Source organism: Monodon monoceros, unplaced genomic scaffold (assembly GCF_005190385.1).
Source record: "Monodon monoceros isolate NGI ecotype Baffin Bay Population unplaced genomic scaffold, NGI_Narwhal_1 Super_Scaffold_10, whole genome shotgun sequence".
Lineage (NCBI taxonomy): Eukaryota > Metazoa > Chordata > Mammalia > Artiodactyla > Monodontidae > Monodon > Monodon monoceros.
In genome coordinates this window covers 54168073-54187006 of record NW_021703766.1, presented here as the reverse complement: position 1 = coordinate 54187006, position 18934 = coordinate 54168073, and the positions used below count along the sequence as shown (strand labels likewise).

The window sequence follows — 18934 nt, the reverse complement described above, 5'->3', positions numbered from 1 at the left end:
GGAGGTGAAGAACTCAGTGGATGAAATGAAAAATGCAGCAGAAAACATCTGTAGGAGAGTAGAGAAAGCGGAAAATAGAATAAGTGAGTTAGAGGATAGGAATTTGGAATAGAGGTTAACGAAGAAGAAAGAATGAAAAAGAGCAAAGAAAGCCTATGTGATCTATGGAGTTCCATCAAAAGTACTAATAGTAGAATAATTGGGAACCAGAAGGAGAAGGGAGGGAGAAGGGAGCAAATATTTATTTAAAGAAATATTAGCTTGGTGTGATGAATTGGGAGATTGGGATTGACATATATACACTAATATGTATAAAATGGATAACTAATAAGAAGCTGGTGTATAAAAAATAAAAAGAAATATTAGCTGAGAACTTCTCAAACCTGAAGAGAGAATTGGATATGCAAATACATGAAGCTCATAGGTCACCCTATTATCTCAATGCAAAAGACCTTCTCAGAGAAACAGTACAATGAAACTGTCAAAAATCAAGGACAAAGAAAGAATTCTCAAGGCAGCTAGGGAAAGGAAAATTGTAACCTACAAAGGAACCCCCATTAGGATATCAGTGGATTTCTCAGAAGAAGCCCAGGAGACTGGAATGACATATTCAAAGTGTTGAAAGGAAAAGATTCCTGGCCAAGAATATTCCATCTGGCAATGTAACCCTTCAGATATGAAGGAGAGAGGCTGGGAAATTAGGGTGTCATGAGGGGTGGTGGTCATGACACTCTCACCCTGAAACACAGGGTAATGGTTGAATGAAAAAGGAAAAAAGAAAAACAATGTAAGCATATCTCTTACATTTACCAAAGTCACTGTGAGATGAACTAAATATAATTGGGGCTTCCCTGGTGGCGCAGTGGTTGAGCGTCCGCCTGTCGATGCAGGGGACACGGGTTCATGCCCCGGTCCGGGAAGATCCCACATGCCGCGGAGCAGCTGGGCCCGTGAGCCATGGCCGCTGAGCCTGTGCGTCCGGAGCCTGTGCTCCGCAACGGGAGAGGCCACAACAGTGAGAAGCCTGCTTACCGCAGAAAAAAAAAAAAAAAAAAAAAAAAGGTAAATTATATTGGACATATGAGAGGGTGAGGAGAAGGAAGAGGTGAAAGTGAGTTACATTCTCATGAATCATAGCAGGAAGATAATGCCTGACGATTGGGGTCTTTTAAATCCTATATAATGTGATATTGGAGATGAACATCCTCAAGGATTAAATCTTTGTCCTAATATTATTTTAAACTCTTTGCATGGTTTCTCCTATTATGTTATGGTTGTTTTGAAAAGTTAGACTCCTTTAAGTATATGAAGTTTATTTCATATACTCCTTACAACTGCAGTTCCAGTGGTTAAGAATCCACCTGCCAATGCAGGGGACACGGGTTCGAGCCCTGGTCCGAAAAGTTCCCACATGCCACGAAGCAATGAAGTCCGTGTGCCACAACTATTGAGCCTGCGCTCTAGAGCCCGCGAGCCACAGCTACTGAGCCCACGTGCCTACAGCCCATGCTCGCAACCAGAGAAGCCGCTGCAATGAGAAGCCCGTGCACTTCAATGAAGAGTAGCCCCCACTCGCCTCAACTAGAGAAAGCCTGCGTGGAGCAGCGAAGACCCAACGCAGCCAAAAATTAAAAAAAATAAAAGTTAATGTAACAGTCAACCATGACAGTTAAATCCCAGGTTGGTGCCCAGTGTTTTAGCATGTGTGTTATTTGATGCATGTCATAATCCTGTCAAGCCTCCACCAGCAGCCACCCAGCTGCAACACTCCCCTCTCACTCCCAGGTTTTTCCTTCCTTACCTCTTACATCCTATTTCCCTTCCCTGCCTGGGTTCTCAGCTCTCCCAGCAGAAGGGGCCCTTGAAGAAGAGGACTAAGTCGCACTCCCCTTTATCTTCTTCCATCCCTTTATGCAACGCTGGATGCAGGCACCATGCTTATTAAATGTTTTTGTTGCTTGAGTTAACATCAGAGATTTTAAGCTCCCCTTCTCCTGGTTGGGGCCCAGGTGGGCTTGGGGGTTCCCCACATTTGAGTGTCTCAGGCCATGGGCGGACTGTGCAAAGTCGAGTAGCGCAAGAAGACTGGAGAGAGCAGGGTTGGAAAAAACAGTCGAATATTTTTAATAGAGGGTTATTTGTTTCAACCCAGTACATTCTCAGTAAATGTCTAATGTGTGAGGCCACTCTTTCTTGTTTGGAATCTATTCTGTAGTAGGCTGATAATATCACTTCATTGGTTTTCCTTTTTTTCCAGTTTACTGAAGTATGATTCACAAAACTGTATATATTTGGACTGTACAAAGTGAAGATCTCTTTAAGATGTCCAAAATGATGATTTAATACACATAGACACTGTGAATGATTACCACAATCAAGTTAATTAACTGTCACCTCCCATAGCTTCTACTTGTGTGTGTCTGAGTGTTGAGAACACAAGCAGCTCTCTCATACTAGACAGCAAAAATACAATACAGCAATATTAACTATAGTCAACATGACATATATTAGGTACCTAGAACTTTTTTGTCTTTTAACTGAAAATTTGTACCCTTTACCGATATCTCCCCACTTTCTCCACCACCTACTCCTTACAACTGCAGTTCAAATTTATGGTGTTATGAGTTTGATTTACTTAGATTCCACATATAAGTGAAATCACACATTGTTTTTCATTGTCTGATGTATTTCAATAAGCATAATGTCCTCAGGTCCATTCACGTTTTCGCAAACAGCAACGTTTCCTTCTTTTAATGGCTGACTAATATTCCATTGTCTATATATACACACTACATTTCCTTTTCCTTTTTTGTTTTTTTGATTATAATGTAAGATTTTATTTAACAGTTATTGGAAAATAGAAAATGTTATTTAAAAAAATTCCATTCACAATTACATTCAAATTTACATGGTACCCAAGGAAAAAAATTTAGAAAATAGTGGTTAATACTTTTATAGAAGAAAATGATAAAATCAAACAAGATAAAAACATTTTGTTAATGCATATACAAGCTCAATATCAGGGACATGTACTATAAATTATTACCAAAATTGACCTACAAAGTTAATATAATTCCAATAGAAAAAATCTCAATAGATTTTATCATGAAATTTGGTGAACTTATTTTAAAATTCCTGTGTATGAGAAGATGTTCAGGAATAGACAGGGCAGCTATGAGAAGAACTAAGAGAATTTGCTCTTCTAGATATCAAGAATTATTTTAAAGCTATAGTAATTAAAACAGTATGGAATTTTGTAGGGTTAAAAATAGATTTAATCAGACAAACTCGAGAGCTTAGAAATAGACTCTGGCTTATATATGTATATTTGGTTTATGAGAAAAGTGGCCTCAAAAATGGAAACTTATTGGAATAATTGGCTATCTGTATGGCAAGAAAGAGAATTAGGTCATTGCCTCTATATAAAAAAAAATAAATTCCAGGTAGATTAAAGGCTTAAATTTGTTTAAAAATAGTTTTAAAATACAAGAGGACAATTTTATGATCCTGTGAAGAAAAATATATTTAGATACATGGAAAAAAGCACAAATTGTAAAGAAAATTGATTCATTTACATTAAAATTTAAAATGCCTGCATGACAAAAGGTAACAAAGCCAAACGACAAAGATTTTTTGCAACATACATAACAGACAAAGAATCTCTCCAAAATATATAAAGAACACTTTACCACCAGTAGGATAATGAGAGTAGCTAACATTTACTAAGCAGTTACTATATGCCAGGATCTGTTCTAAGTGGTTAGTGTGTATTAACTCCCTTAACCATCAGAGTAATCCTATGAGATACTATTTTTATCTTTATCTTACAGATTAAGAAACTGAGGCACAGAGAGGTAACATCCAAGTACAAACGACGGTTAATGACACATTTGGAATCGAAACTAATGCAGTTCAGCGTGTCTGCTGCTAACCACTATGTAGAATTGTGCCTTTCCCCCCGCAAAAGAAAAATAATTCAGCTGACCACCAAGCAAAGATGTGAACAGGTTATTCTTAGAAGAGTTGCTGGAATTGCTAGTAAAGATGAAAATATGCCCAACTTCATTAATCAGAGAAATGCAGTTTATTTATTTGATTCTTATAAGTTTATTTCTTTATGTATTTATTTATGGCTGTGTTGGGTCTTCCTTGCTGCACATGGGCTTTCTCTAGTTGTGGTGTGCGGGCTTCTCATTGCAGTGGCTTCTCTTGTTGTGGAGCACGGGCTCTAGGCACACAGGCTTCAGTACTTATGGCACACGGGCTCAGTAGTTGTGGCTCGCGGGCTCTAGAGCACAGGTCCAATAGTTGTGGCACACAGGCTTAGTTGCTCCGCGGCATGTGAGATCTTCCTGGACCAGGGCTCAAACCCGTGTCCCCTGCATTGGCAGGCGGATTCTTAACCACTGTGCCACCAGGGAAGCCCAGAGATGCAATTTAAAATTTTAATAATGTTTCTCACCCATCAGGTTGGCAAAATTTGTAAAAGTCTGAGAATACTAAATGGTGACCAGATTTGACAAGATAGGAATTCATATATCCTGCAGAATAGACTGTAAACTGGCACACAAACGTCGGAGAGCAAGGTGGCAATATTTAGTAAAACAGACCTATAGGTACCTGATGACCCAGCAGTTTCACTTCCAGGTAAACGCACATATAAAGAAAAATGTGTGTTATTATGTTTAATGCGTTTTTTAAAAACATCTTTATTGGAGTATAATTGCTTTACAATGGTGTGTTAGTTTCTGCTGTACAACAAAGTGAATCAGCTATATGTATACCTATATCCCCATATCCCCTCCCTCTTGCTTCTCCCTCCAACCCTCCCTATCCCAGCCCTCTAGGTGGTCACGAAGCACCGAGCTGATCTGCTTGTGCTATGTGGCTGCTTCCCACTAGCTATCGATTTTAAAATGAAGGGAATTCTAACACATGCTACAACATGGATGAACCTTATGGACATTCTGCTAAGTGAAATAAGCATGACAGGAAAGGACAAATATTGTTTGATTCCACTTAAATGAAGTACCTAGAGTCATCAGATTCAGAGACAGAAAGTAGAATGGCGATGGCCAGGAACCGGTGGAGGAGAAAGAGGAAATTGTAGTTTAATGGGTACAGAGTTTCAGTGTGGTTTTTTATTTTTTTATTTTTTTTTATTTTTTATTATCAGAGTTTCAGTTTTGCAAGATGAAAAACTTTGGTTGCACAAAATGTGAATGTACTTAACACTACTGGACTGCACGCTTAGAAATGGTTAAAATGGTAAAGAGATTTTCTGTTGTGTGTATTTTACCACACACAGACTCCAAATCTCAGAACCGTCCCCTGAGGGTAACCACTCTCGCTCAACTGGCTGATTGTATCACTGCAGGCTTGCCCCGCCCATCCCCGAGCGTCCCCACCCATCCCCACCCAGGGATTGGGTTGTCTTTTATTGTGGAAGCGTTCCCAGATTTGGTTTTTAGAGATGTATCAGCTCCAGCCCTACACAGCTTAAACTCAACCTCACTGACTCTGATCCAGGGCTCCAGTTTCTGCTCCAAGAATTTGGTAAGTCTTGGGCAACCCCTCTTCTGTAGGAGACTGGGCGCTGAGTTCAGATCCTCCTAAAGAGACCTCTGCAATCCAAGTGAGCAGCTGGGTCAGCCTGGCTCCAGCCTGAGGGTGGCAAGACCCATTTTCCAGATGAAAGCAGAAGGAGCTGGGAGGTGTGTGTGTGGTTGTGTAAGAAGAGGTGGGGTAGGGGTAGGTTGCATCAGTGTCTGGAGGCTCTAAGACTCTTTTTTTTTTTTTTTTTTTTTTGCGGCACGCGGGCCTTCTCACAGTTGTGGCCTCTCCCGTTGCAGAGCACAGGCTCCAGACGCGCAGGCTCAGCGGCCATGGCTCACGGGCCCAGCCGCTCCGCGGCACGTGGGATCTTCCCGGACCGGGGCACCAACCCGTGTCCCCTGCATCGGCAGGTGGACTCTCAACCACTGCGCCACCAGGGAAGCCCTTTTTTTTTTAAATTAATTTTATTTTTGGCTGCACTGGGCCTTCGTTGCTGTGCGCGGGCTTTCTGTAGTTGCGGCGAGAGGGGTCTACTGTTTGTTGTGGTGCGCGGGCTTCTTATTGCTGTGGCTTGTCTTGTTGCAGAGCGTGGGCTCTAGGCACGTGGGCTTCAGTAGTTGTGGCACTCGGGCTCAGCAGTTGTGGCTCGCGGGCTCCAGAGCACAGGCTCAGTAGTTGTTGCGCACGGGGCTTAGTTGCTCTGTGACATGTGAGATCTTCCTGGACCAGGGCTCAAACCCGTGTCTCCTGCATTGGCAGGCGGATTCCTAACCACTGCGCCACCAGGGAAGTCCTTAGCTGAACTTTAAAAAAAATGGTGGTAAAATACACATAACATAAAATTTGCCACCTTAACCATTTTTAAGTGTACAGTTCAGTGATGTTAAGTATATTTACATTGTTGCACAACCAGTCTCCACAGCTCTTATAATCTTGTAAAACTGAAACTGGGTCCTCATTTCACAATTACTCCCCATTTCCCCCTCACCCCAGACCCTAGAGAACCACAATTCTACTTTCTGTCTCTAATCAAATGAATTTGACTACTCTAGGCACTTCATAGAAGTGGAATCATACATTGTTTGTATTTTTGTGACTGGCCTATGTCACTTAGCATAATGTCCTCAAGGTTCTATCATGTTGTAGCATGCCTCGGAATTTCCTGCCGTTTTTTTTGTTTTTTGTTTTGGCTGTGCCACGCGGCATGCGGGATGTTAATTCCCAGACCAGGGATCGAAATGTGTTCCCTGCAGAGATATCTTGGAGTCCTAACAGCTGGACCACCAGAGAATTCCCTTTCCTGTCTTTTTAAAGCTGAATGACATTCCACTGTATGTATAGACCACATTGTATTTATCCATTCCTTTGTGGGTAGACATTTGGGTTGCTTCCATCTTTCAGCTACTGTGAATAATGTTGCTATAAACATGGGTGTACAAATATCTCTCTGAGACCCCATTTGCAGTTCTTTTGGGTATATACCCATAGGGGGAATTGCTGGATCATATGGTAAATCCATTTTTTAGTTTTTGGAGGAACCACCATACTTTATCTACAGCAGCTGTTCCATTTTACTTTCCTACTAACAGTGCCCAAGGGTTCGTCAGCAGCATTTGAAAAAGAAGAAAACAGAGGTCCAGACCAGTAAATGACTTGTTCAAAGGCACAGAGGTGTTGGCAGAGCCAAGATTCTAATCATAGTTTCTTGGCTTTTTGAATGCTTGCTCTTAACCAAAATACGAAACTTGGAGTATCAGGTACGGAAGCGCCCTGATGATAACTTTTGTTCACTGGGTCAGCCTAGCCCTATAGCCTTGTAGAGAGGAGACATTTCATGCCCCAAAGGAGCAGGAAACAGAGTTCCATCATTTCTGATTCAAAATGAAGATTAGTCCTCCCTCCCTCCAGGCAGTTGGAAGCCACTCTGGTTTGATGTTTTCCCTGGGCTGGGCTACAGTCTGTCCCTCCCTGCAAATTCCATCTCATTCTGCCCCAACTCAGAATTCCAGTTCAATTTCACTCTGCAAGCAATGAAAGAGAAAGCTTCAGGTTTCAGGATCCTTGGTGTAGAAATGTGTGGAGTGTGAGCTTGTTGTGGAATCCAAGTTCATGTGCCTGACGCACAGTGAGGCCAAACAAATTGAAACATTGGTGTTTGGAGCAGGGAAAGGTTTATCAATTGCGAGGGTGCCACCCTCTTGAGAAGTTGGGAGAAATAGGTTGATCTCAAATCCACCTTGCTGGCTGGCCGGGTTGCAAGGTTTCTAAAGAAAAGAAGAGTAAAGGGGAGGCGATCTTTGTGATTTTAGTTTCTGGATAAGATCTCAGTTGCAGACTTCCTGACAGCATTTTTGTGACTCAGTGGGTCATTGGTGATTGTGATTGATCTACGTGTTCCTGCAGAGCAAACTAGTACGTCAAGGTCTTGTGATCCCTTAACTTCTTTCTAGAAGAGGGCAAAAACAATGGTTGAGGCATTTTGTTATTTACTTAGAGCCTACATGACAAGTTAAGAATTTCAAGCAGGTTGGTCCCTGCTGCTTTTTCCTTTAAGGCCACTGGTACTGCTTTTCCTTTGTTTCTGCATACCCTCACTTCCCTGACTAGTAAGTGCTTGAGTCTGCTCTTTGGAACTTGGGAAGACCTGGGAGAGAGAATCCTTTCTTTACAAACCAATGAGGGGACACGAGAAACTTTTGTATGAGGAGGGTCCTGCCTGAGTTCAATCCCCCTTTTCTTTGGTACTCCTCAATCCTGAGGGGAACAGGGTTGAGACAAGAAAGGGAATAAAGTTTTGGATGGAGAGGTGAATCATAAACTCAGCAGGGGAACTCGGTTTTACAGGGACTTGGTTTCATCGCTCTGATCACCGAGCCCCTTAAACTGTCACTTCACTCACATCAAGGAAGGGAGGGAATAAAGATGATAATAATAAATTTCCTTGTTTTATAGAAGAAAGGAGGACAAAGTGGTATATAGCTCATGCAAAATCAAACAGGCTACACATCACAGTGCTAGATTTGAACCAGCAGAGCTGGTTGATTTCTTTTCTTTTTTTTCTTTTTTTAAATTTATTTATTTATTTATTTATTTTTTTTAAATTAATTTATTAAAAAAAATTTTTGGCTGCGTTGGGTCTAAGTTACTGTGTGCGGCCTTTCTCTAGTTGCAGTGAGCGGGGGCTACTCTTCATTGTGGTGCGCCGGCTTCTCATTGCTGTGGCTTCTCTTGCTGCAGAGCACAGGCTCTAGGCGCGTGGGCTTCAGTAGTTGAGGCTCACCGGCTCTAGAGTGCAGGCTCAGTAGTTGTAGCCCATGGGCTTAGTTGCTCCGCGGCATGTGGGATCTTCCCGGATCAGGGCCCGAACCCATGTCCCCTGCATTGGCAGGTGGATTCTTAACCACTGATCCACCAGGGAAGTCCCAAGCTGGTTGATTTCACTTTAAGGATCAACATTCTTATCCATTCACGTAATAGTATTTAAGCACTTACTGTGTGCCAGGCACTGTGCTGGAAGTTTTTGCTTCTATACGGGTGGAAAACTTTTCTTTCTAGGTTCTTTGCTGAGTCTAATAATTAAATTGATATACGGCAGATTAAATAATTTCCTACGTACGGGAGCCCCATAAAGACTCTGAGGTTCAAAGACAGGCAGTTGAGGCTTATGTGCTACCCTGAGCTAAGGAGAAGGGGGTATGGATCTGGGGCTTCAAGGGGAAGACAACACACAGAAAGATGGGAAAAGCAAATGCTTGGTAAGCAAATGTTTGCCACTCCACGCAGGTAAGTCTTTCGGAGATAAAAAGTTCTCTCTGGTTAAAAAAAAAGTTCTCTCTCTTCCTGGCATAGGCCTCCTAATCTAAATTATTTTGAGCAGTTAAGGGAGAGGCAAGGAGATTTTCCTGAGTCTGCTGGGTTTTTTAAAAAATTTATTTTATTTATTTTTATTTTTGGCTGTGTTGAGTCTTCGTTGCTGCACGCGGAATTTCTCTAGTTGGGGCGAGCGGGGGCTACTCTTCGTTGCGGTGCGCGGGCTTCTCACTGCGGTGGCTTCTCTTGTTGTGGAGCATGGAGACTCTAGGCGCGCGGGCTTCAGTAGATGCAGCACGCAGGCTCAGTAGTTGTGGCACACGGGTTTCGTTGCTCCCTGGCATGTGGGATCTTCCTGGTCCAGGGATTGAACCCATGTCTCCTGCATTGGCAGGTGGATTCTTAACCACTGAGCCACCAGGGAAGTCCAGTCTTCTGGGTCTTAATTGCCTTCAACTCAAAACAGTCCACATCCCCAAATGGCACATTTTGGGGATACATAATCTGCTCCCCCTCATTTCTCTTCAAGCAGCTCTTCCAGTAACTTTGAAATACATTAAAAGTCTTCTTTATGTTTGAAGAAACCAAAGCTCAGAGACAGAGAACTTGCCCAATGTGTACTTTACCATCTGCTCCCCATAACTCCATTGTTCTGTGGAATTGAACTCCCAGGGCCAGGGCTGGATGGACATTCTTGATGGCTTTGTGTCTTGCTTTCTCAGCAGATTGTAGCCTCCTCAACTATGTCTAAGATGCTGTATCAGGATGTTTACCAATTTGGTCAGAAGCTGATCCGCAGGCGGCCTCTGGAGCCCAGGGAAGAGTCTGAGAGTCGCATGGCTCGTTGTCTGAACACCTTAGACCTGGTGGCCCTGGGCGTGGGCAGCACCTTGGGAGCTGGTGTGTACATCCTGGCTGGTGAAGTGGCCAGGGACAAAGCTGGGCCAGCGATTGTCATCTGCTTCCTGGTGGCCGCCCTGTCTTCTGTGTTGTCTGGGCTCTGCTATGCAGAGTTTGGGGCCCGGGTACCATGCTCTGGTTCTGCGTATCTCTACAGCTATGTCACAGTGGGACAACTGTGTGCCTTCATTACCGGCTGGAACCTCATACTGTCCTATGTCATCGGTGAGATGATGGGAGTGGGAGGAAGGTGTGGGGCTTAATTAAGATCAAGAAACTAGGAGGTGGGATTTAGGTCTTGACTCATTCGTGAGAAATTGGTTATCCACCTTGTGGGGTGAAGAGGGTAATAGTGGCAGGAAAACCCCGCAACTTCATTCTACTCCGCTCTATCCTATTTTCCTTAAATTACGGGGCCTAGAACAAAGAAGGAAAGGAAGGTGTAGGGAGTGGGTGAGAGGGAGGCATGTCCCACAGGCTCATCCCCTCACCATGTGGAAGTCTCTCCTCAGTTGTTGCCTTCATGGGAGTTTCCTTTGCTACTTGATTTAAAATTTCAAACCTCATCTCCCAGACTTTTCACTCCCACTTAACCTGTTTTCTTTTTCTTTCTTTTTTTTTTTTTTGCATAACATTGATCTCCTAACATTAAACAGTTGTGACCTATTTTGTGGATCATCTGGGTCTACTGTCCCCAGCCCATGAAAAGAAGCTCTTAGAGATTAGGTATTTTGTGTGCGTCCCCCCACCTCTCCTAAATCCATCCCGTGACGCGTGGTAGGGGTTCAATTAATGTTTGTTAATAAATATTCCTTCTGCTGCTGCTGCAGGCGCTGCCAGTGTGGCCCGGGCCTGGAGCTCCGCTTTAGACAGCCTGACTGGGAACCACATCTCTCAGGCGTTACAGGGAACTTTCTCTCTGCACGTGCCCTACTTCCTGGCCAAGTACCCAGACTTTTTTGCGCTGGGCTTGGTACTGCTGCTTACGGGTGAGACAGGGTCCAGTGATAGGATGGGAAGAGTGGGGTGTGGGGGGAGAGCTGGGGTGGGAAAGGCTTGGGATGGAAGAATGGTGGGGGGATTATGACTGGAAAGAGGGGTCTGTGGTATGAGAGACAGGAAGGCAAGACGTAGACCATTGTTTTCCCACGGTTGGCACCACTGACAATTTGGGCTGGATCATTCTTTGGTGTGTGGGGCTGTCCTGTCGAGTTTTTTTTTTTTGGCCGCGCTGCGTGGCATTGCGGGATCTTAGTTCCCCAACCAGGGGTCAGACTTGTGCCCCCTGCAGTGGAAGCGTAGAGTCCTAACCACTGGACCTCCAGGGAAGTCCCAGGTTTTTTTTGGTGGTTGTTGTTTTGTTTTTTAAATCATTGTCGGATGTTGAGTAACATCCCTGGCCTTTATCTACTAAATACCAGGGTCGACCACCCTCCAAATTGTGTCAATCACAGTGTCTCCAGACATTGCTAAAAGTCCCCTGGGGGGCAAAATCACCCCAGGGGAGAATCATTTACTTAGACCAGTGAGTTTCTTCCTTTGTACTGAGATCAAAGATTTTTTTTTTTAATTGAGAGGAAATTCGTATAGCATAAAATTAACCATTTTGTTACTGCCCCGGCTTTACTGAGATATAATTGGTATACATTGTATAAGTTTAAGGTTATGATTTGATAGACCTGTGCGATGACTGTCACAATAAGAAATTAACCATCTGAAAGTGTACGATTACGTGGCACTTAGTACGTTCACAATGTTGTCACCATCACCTCCCTCTAGTTCCAAACATTTCCATCACCCCAAAAGGAAATCCCATCCCCGCTGAGCACTTGCTGCCCAACTCCTCAATACCCCAGCCCCTGGCAACCACGAGTCTGCTCTCTGTGTCTATGAATTTGGTTATTTCGCACGTTTCATATTCCACCTTTCCCACAGGAGTGCTGGTTCTGGGAGCTCGCGAGTCGGCCCTGGTTAACAAAGTGTTCACAGGCTTGAACCTTTTGGTTCTCAGCTTCGTGGTCATCTCTGGCTTCGTCAAGGGAGATCTGCACAACTGGCGACTCACAGAACAGGACTACAAATTGAACACATCTGGATCCAATGACACCTCTAGGTTAGGAGGGTGTCCTTGACCATAGTAATGCTGGTGGGGGCACGTGTGCAGAGCTGGGAATACGGTGGGGACTAAAGAGATCTGGGCTGATGGATCCAGGTGATGGGGTCCTGGAGCCCAGAACTTGTGGTATTAACCAAAAAGTCCAGTACAGATGGCTGAACACAGCTCACCCACATTCTTTCTTGCTCCTTCTCTCACCATAGATTGGGCCCTCTGGGTTCTGGAGGGTTTGTGCCTTTTGGCTTCGATGGGATTTTCCAAGGAGCAGCTACATGTTTCTACGCATTTGTTGGTTTTGATGCCATTGCCACTACAGGTAACATGGTCATTGTGTGTCCCATCAGGGGTTGGGGCACAGATAAGGCTGCCCTTGGGCATAGGGGTTTCTTTTGGAGGTTCAAGAGGAAAGCGGATTTTTAAAAAAAATACATTTATTTATTTATTTATTTATTTATTTATTATTTATGTATTTTTGGCTGCACTGGGTCTTCGTTGCTGCGCGCAGGCTTTCTCTAGCTGTGGTGAGCGGGGGCTACTCTTCTTTGCGGTGCGCGGGCTTCTCATTGCGGTGGCTTCTCTTATTGGGAGTACAGGTTCTAGGCGTGTGGGCTCAGTAGTTGTGGCGCACGGGCTTAGTTGCTCCGCGGCACGTGGGATCTTCCCGGACCAGGGCTTGAACCCGTGTCCCCTGCACTGGCAGGCGGATTCTTAACCACTGCGCCACCAGGGAAGTCCGGAAAGGGGATTTTTGTATTTCATCACAGTGTGTTTTCCTGGCCCAAAACTTCCTCCCATCCTGCAGGGGAAGAAGCCCGAAATCCTCAGCGATCCATCCCCTTGGGCATTGTGATCTCGCTCTGTATATGCTTTTTGGCATATTCTGGTGTCTCGGCGGCCCTCACCCTCATGGTGCCCTACTACCAGATTCATCCTGACAGCCCCTTACCACACGCTTTCCTCCATGTCAGCTGGGCCCCTGCCAGATATGTCGTGGCTGTTGGCACCCTCTGTGCTCTTACATCCAGGTCAGTGTCAAAGCTTTCTCCCCATCTACTGTCAGATGCTCAGGTATCCCAGCCGTTGGGATTGAGAAACAAGAGGGAAAGACACCTTACCCCACGTAGACTAGGGAGCAGACACCCCAGTCTGTCCTGCTTATCCACGTCCTCACACATGTTCTCATTTTCTCTTCTAGCCTCCTGGGTGCCATGTTCCCTATGCCTCGTGTCATCTACTCAATGGCAGATGACGGACTCCTTTTCCGGGGACTTGCCCAGATCCATGCCCGTACACGCACCCCCATCATGGCCACCTTGGCTTCTGGAACTCTTGCAGGTAAATAAACAATGCCCATTCCTTCTTTGATAATTTTCTTAACTTGGATATTTCTACTGGTTTTTCACTCCCTCTCCACCTTGTTTGTGCCCTCGTTCTAGGGGTCATGGCATTACTTTTCGAGCTCAGTGATCTCGTGGACCTCATGTCAATCGGAACCCTGCTTGCTTATTCCCTGGTGTCTTTTTCTGTTCTTGTCCTCAGGTGAGAGTACGCTACACCTTGGCTGGGGGTCTTTGACTCGTGGGGATTGAAGGGGAGATAATCGTCGTTTGCCTTCCTGCTGCCTTCTAAATGTCCCGCTAGGCTTACGTTGGGAGAGAGATGGATTAGACTGCTTGATGTTGGATGAGTAGGGGCTGCTGTTAATATTGACTTATTGACTACCTCTAATTCAGGTACCAACCAGACCAGAATTTAAGCGAGATTGAGAAAACAGAGAAAGAAACTGAGATGAAGCCTGTAGTTGAAGAAAGCCCTTTGGAATCTGTACCTGAAGCAGGAAGCTCAAAGATTCTAAAGAGTCTGTGTGACCCTCTCAACACCATCCCCACCCTGAAATCTGGCCGGATTATCTATGGATGTGCCTCACTCCTTGGTGAGCAGGGGGACTGCTCTTTGGTGGGCTTCTGAAATTGACAGGATAGGACGGGAGTGTGTATATTGGCAGTTGAGGCATCTTGGAGATAGGATGGCCCTTCGTGATGTGGGCAGTTCTGGGGAGGGGCGTGACCCGAGGTCTTGAGCTATTTGGCTTCCGGAGTTGAACCTGTTCTCCTCCACCCTGACCCTTGCAGTTCTCCTGCTGACGACCCTGAGCCTGATACTGGCCCAGTGGCCCAGCCACGTGTTCTCTGGAGACCCCGTGTATACAACAGCAGCTGTGCTGCTGTTACTGCTCACCACCGGGCTCACTGTCATCATTTGGAGGCAGCCCCAGAGCCCCACTCCCCTTCACTTCAAGGTAGGTGACCTTACGTGCCCACCTGTCCACCTGAGCGAGTGAAGTCTGCATGCTTTGAGACCTAAACATCCTTTGCTGGACCAGGGAAGAAGGGGAATTATTAAAATTAGCGGACCCTTCCCTGATGCACACTCAGTGCTTTCCATGCCCAACTGCAGTAGGCACTGAACACACAGCCTGAGTAGGACTGAGGTCTTCTCGGCCATGTGGGGTAGAGGCCTGCCTTTCAGACGTCTGTGGTGTGTCCAGGGAATAACTGACTTTGCCCGCAGGTCCCTGCTTTGCCTGTTCTCCCACTCATGAGCATCTTTGTGAATGTTTACTTGATGATGCAGATGACCTCTGGGACTTGGGCCCAATTTGCTGTCTGGATGGTGATTGGTAAGTGGCTTTCTGGGATTAAAAGGCCTCTTGAGTGACTGAACCCAATCCTCTTTCTACTACCTCTCCCCGCAGACTGTGTCAGACACCATAATAGCAAGCCTGTTGGGCATTTGTAAGCAGGGAGAGCACCTACTTTTCCTTCTCATTGTCTTATTTCTCTACTAGGATTTGTCATATACTTTGGATATGGGATCCGACACAGCTTGGAGAAGAATAATCAACAGCCACCAGCCTCCAACTCCCAGACTTTTGACAAAAACATCCCTGGTGCTGAATCACCTTAACCACAGGCAATAGATGCTGTGTGGAATCCCACCGTGCACTGGAGGTATCTTCTGGTTCAAGGGGCACTTTGAGGCTCTATGGAGTGTGAAGGTGGGATGAATTTACAGCCCTATATTTAATGCCAGTGGACAAAATGACTTCTATGTTGTATAATTTTTAAGTAACCATTTCAAAGCATTATATATATATACACATACACTCAGAAAAGTGCATGCTTCATACCTGTGCAGCAAGATGAATTTTCACAAAGAAAGTACAAGGTAACCAGAAACCAGAGAAAAAATAAAATATTAACCTGCATGTAAGAAGTGCCTTCTTGCGCCTTTTTCCAGCAAAAACACATAGATTGCCACATGGGAAGAAAACATAGGTAACTATATATTGTGTCAAGAGTTGCACTGTATTTATTTACTTTTTTTGTGGTATGATTCTCCATTTTATTAATCTTCTTTAATGATATTCAATAACTCTTTTTTTTTTTTTTTTTGCGGTATGTGGGCCTTTCGCTGTTGTGGCCGCTCCCGTTGCGGAGCACAGGCTCCGGACGCGCAGGCTCAGCGGCCATGGCTCACGGGCCCAGCCGCTCCGCGGCATGTGGGATCTTCCCTGACCGGGGCTCGAACCCGTGTCCCCTGCATCGGCAGGCGGACTCTCAACCACTGCGCCACCAGGGAAGCCCCAATAACTCTTTGTTATTATTTCCAAAGAGCTGAGTGGAAATTATTCCAAAATATTTTAAAATTTTGATGCCTTTGTATTATTATTTCTTTGGTTGCACCACACAGCTTGCGGGATCTCAGTTCCCAGAACAGGGATGGAACCTGGGTCACAGGTTCCCGAAATCCTAACCATTAGGCCACCAGGGAACTCCCAATGCTGTTATAATTTTTTCTCTCCTTTTTGTTACTGGTGAAATGAAAAAAATTTTGTGTGTTTATTTAAAACTTTCTTTAAAAAACTAAATATGTACAATTTTTAATTTACAGTCATACCTCAGTAAAGCTGGAATACAAATAGGGAAATTGGATGACTTTATCACATTCATCATTCATTTTTAAGATAACATCATACAGTGATTCTTAAACTTATTGGATTTTTGATACCTCCATATTTCCACTGGGATATTTTAATACACATCTGCTGTCTTCACACATTATTCGTTTTTTAAAAAATGAGCTATAGTTGATTTACAATATTAGTTTCAGGTGTACCACACAGTGATGTAATATTTTATAGATTATATTCCATTTAAAGTAATTATATATAATGGCTTTATTTTCCTGTGCTGTACAATATATCCTGTAGCTTATTTTATACATAGTAGTTTGTATCTCTTAATCCCTCACCCCTATTTGCCCTAACCCTTCTCTCTCCCCACTGGTAACCACTAGTTTGTTCTCTTTATCTGTGAATCTGTTTCTCTTGTATACATTCATTTATTTTTTAGATTCCACACGTGATACTACGCAGTATTTGTTTTTCTCTGACTTATTTCACGAAGTATAATAACCTCCAGGTCCATCCTGTTGCAAATGGAGAACGTCATTCTTTTTTTTGTGGCTGAGTAGTATTCTGTTGTATTTATATACCACAACTTTTTTATCCATTCATCCGTTGACAGACACTTGGGTTGCTTCTGTATCTTGTCTATTGTAAATAGACATGCTGCAAACATTAATGCTGTGAACATTGGGGTGAATGTATCTTTTTGAGTTAGTGTTTTTTGATTTTTTCAGATATATAACCAGGACTGGAATTGCTGGGTCATATGGTAGTTCTCTTTTTACTTTTTGGGAAACCTCCATACTGTTTTCCATAGCGGCTGCACCAACTTCAGTAGACATTCGCTTCCCATCTTCGGTGCCTCATCTCTTCTGTTTACCTGCAGGCTTGAAGCACAAGTGTACTCTCTTTGACTTCCATGTCCACAGAGGTCCTGCCTGTGGGCCAGTCTGGTTAATTCCAGCTAAGACTTCTGTCAAAGTATTTAAATACTCATAATTTTTCCCCTTATTTGAAATTTCACAGTTGGCTAGGTCACTCATTACATAATAATTAAAAAATTTTTTTAAAATATTTATTTGGCTGCATCTGGTTTTAGTTGTGGCATGTGGGATCTTTTGTTGTGGTGGGTGGGCTCTTTGTTGCAGCGCATGGGCTCTCTAGTCGTGGTGCATGGGGTCCAGAGTGTGCGGGCTCAGTAGTTGTGGCATGCAGCCTCTCTAGTTGTGGCGCAAGGGCTCTAGAGTGCACAGGCTCAGTAGTTGCAGCACGCAGGCTAAGTCGCCTTGTGGCATGTGGGATCTTAGTTCCCCGACCAGGGGTTTGATCCTCGAGGCCCCTGATTGGAAGGTAGATTCTTAACCACTGGACCACCAGGGAATTCCCTACACAATAATTTAAAGAATATGAATTCTGTCTAGCAAAAGATGGCCTGTTCCTCCAGGATAACCACGTATAACCTAGATGTGGAAGTTTTCAATGGATTTGTGCATGAGTTTTGCTTCATACGGATACTGGAATAATCCCCACACCCTGCCAAAAGAAAAACGAAAAACAAAACAACTCCACAGCAAGTCGTCAATGTATTTTCGCTAAGGAGCTCCTGAGAATAAGAGGAGGTTCTTTGGGAAAAGTGATATGTGTCTATGGAAAATTTTCTTTTAAGTGATTAAAAAAAAATTTTTTTTTTTTTTTTTGGGCCGTGCTGCAGGGCTTGTGGGATCATGGTTTCCCGACTAGGGATTGAACCTGGGCCCTTGGCAGTGAGAGTGCAGAGTCCTAACCACTGGACTGCCAGGGAATTCCAAATTTTTTTTTTTTTTTTTTTTAGGTAAGAAGTGGATTTATTTAGAGAGAAACACACTTCCCAGACAGGCTATGGGTCATCTTGGAAGGTGAGAGAGGCGTCAGGGGTACAGGGTTGTCGGTTTTTACAGGGGTGGGTAATTTCATAGGCTGAGTGGGAGGAGTATTCCAGTTATTTTGGGGAAGGGGTGGGGATTTCCAGGAATTGGGCCACCGCCCACTTTTTGATCCTTATCAGTGTTGGAGCTGTCACGGTGCCTGTGGGTACATCATTTAGCTTGCTGATGTGTTACAGTGAGGGTATACTGTATACTGATGCTCAAGGTCTAGTGGAAGTTGACTTGTCTACTATCTTGGAGCGACTTGGTTCTAGTCAGTTTATGTCATGTCCTCGGGCTATGTCATTCTTTCAAAGGTTATGCCCTGCCCCTTCCCCTCCTATTTCATTCCCCTCTCAGATTTTACTCCCGTATTCTTATGGGAAGCAGAGGGGTGATGGTCATCTGTAACTGCTTCAAGGCTGAGTAGGGACAATGACCCTTCCTGTCAGGGAGTAAAAATCTCTGGATGCCTGATCTAGGGGCCCAGGGGCAGGACAGCTCCTTGTTTTAAGTCAGTATGGGCTGGAATCCTCACATAGCCATACATCTTGATGTGGAACTGCTGTAACTGCTTCCATAGCCTTTCTATGATCTCCTTGATGATGAAGCACTTTTTCTAGCAGCATTAGAGTACAAAAATATCTATCTATAAATGACAAGAGATTTTAGATGCTA

The 18934-nt window shown here is 44.2% G+C and overlaps 1 protein-coding gene across 1 annotated transcript; it reads left to right on the top strand.

The window, feature by feature from the left end:
• Positions 1-9822: 9822 nt before the first annotated feature.
• On the top strand, positions 9823-15349 carry LOC114908620 (cationic amino acid transporter 3-like). Its single transcript, XM_029244909.1, has 12 exons — positions 9823-9831; positions 10089-10491; positions 11097-11255; positions 12202-12379; positions 12586-12698; positions 13185-13407; positions 13578-13717; positions 13819-13921; positions 14116-14315; positions 14515-14681; positions 14954-15062; positions 15231-15349. The coding sequence occupies exons 2-12, from the start codon at positions 10110-10112 to the stop codon at positions 15347-15349; spliced, it is 1893 nt and encodes a 630-aa protein (XP_029100742.1). The 5' UTR covers positions 9823-9831; positions 10089-10109.
• Positions 15350-18934: the final 3585 nt, after the last annotated feature.

Bases quoted from the DNA above. Each gene is read 5' to 3' on its own strand.
- LOC114908620 (XM_029244909.1), top strand. From the start codon at position 10,110: ATGTCTAAGATGCTGTATCAGGATGTTTACCAATTTGGTCAGAAGCTG. The intron at 10,492-11,096 runs GTGAGATGATGG...CTGCTGCTGCAG, and splicing joins CATACTGTCCTATGTCATCG to GCGCTGCCAGTGTGGCCCGG. The intron at 12,380-12,585 runs GTTAGGAGGGTG...CTCTCACCATAG, and splicing joins GGATCCAATGACACCTCTAG to ATTGGGCCCTCTGGGTTCTG.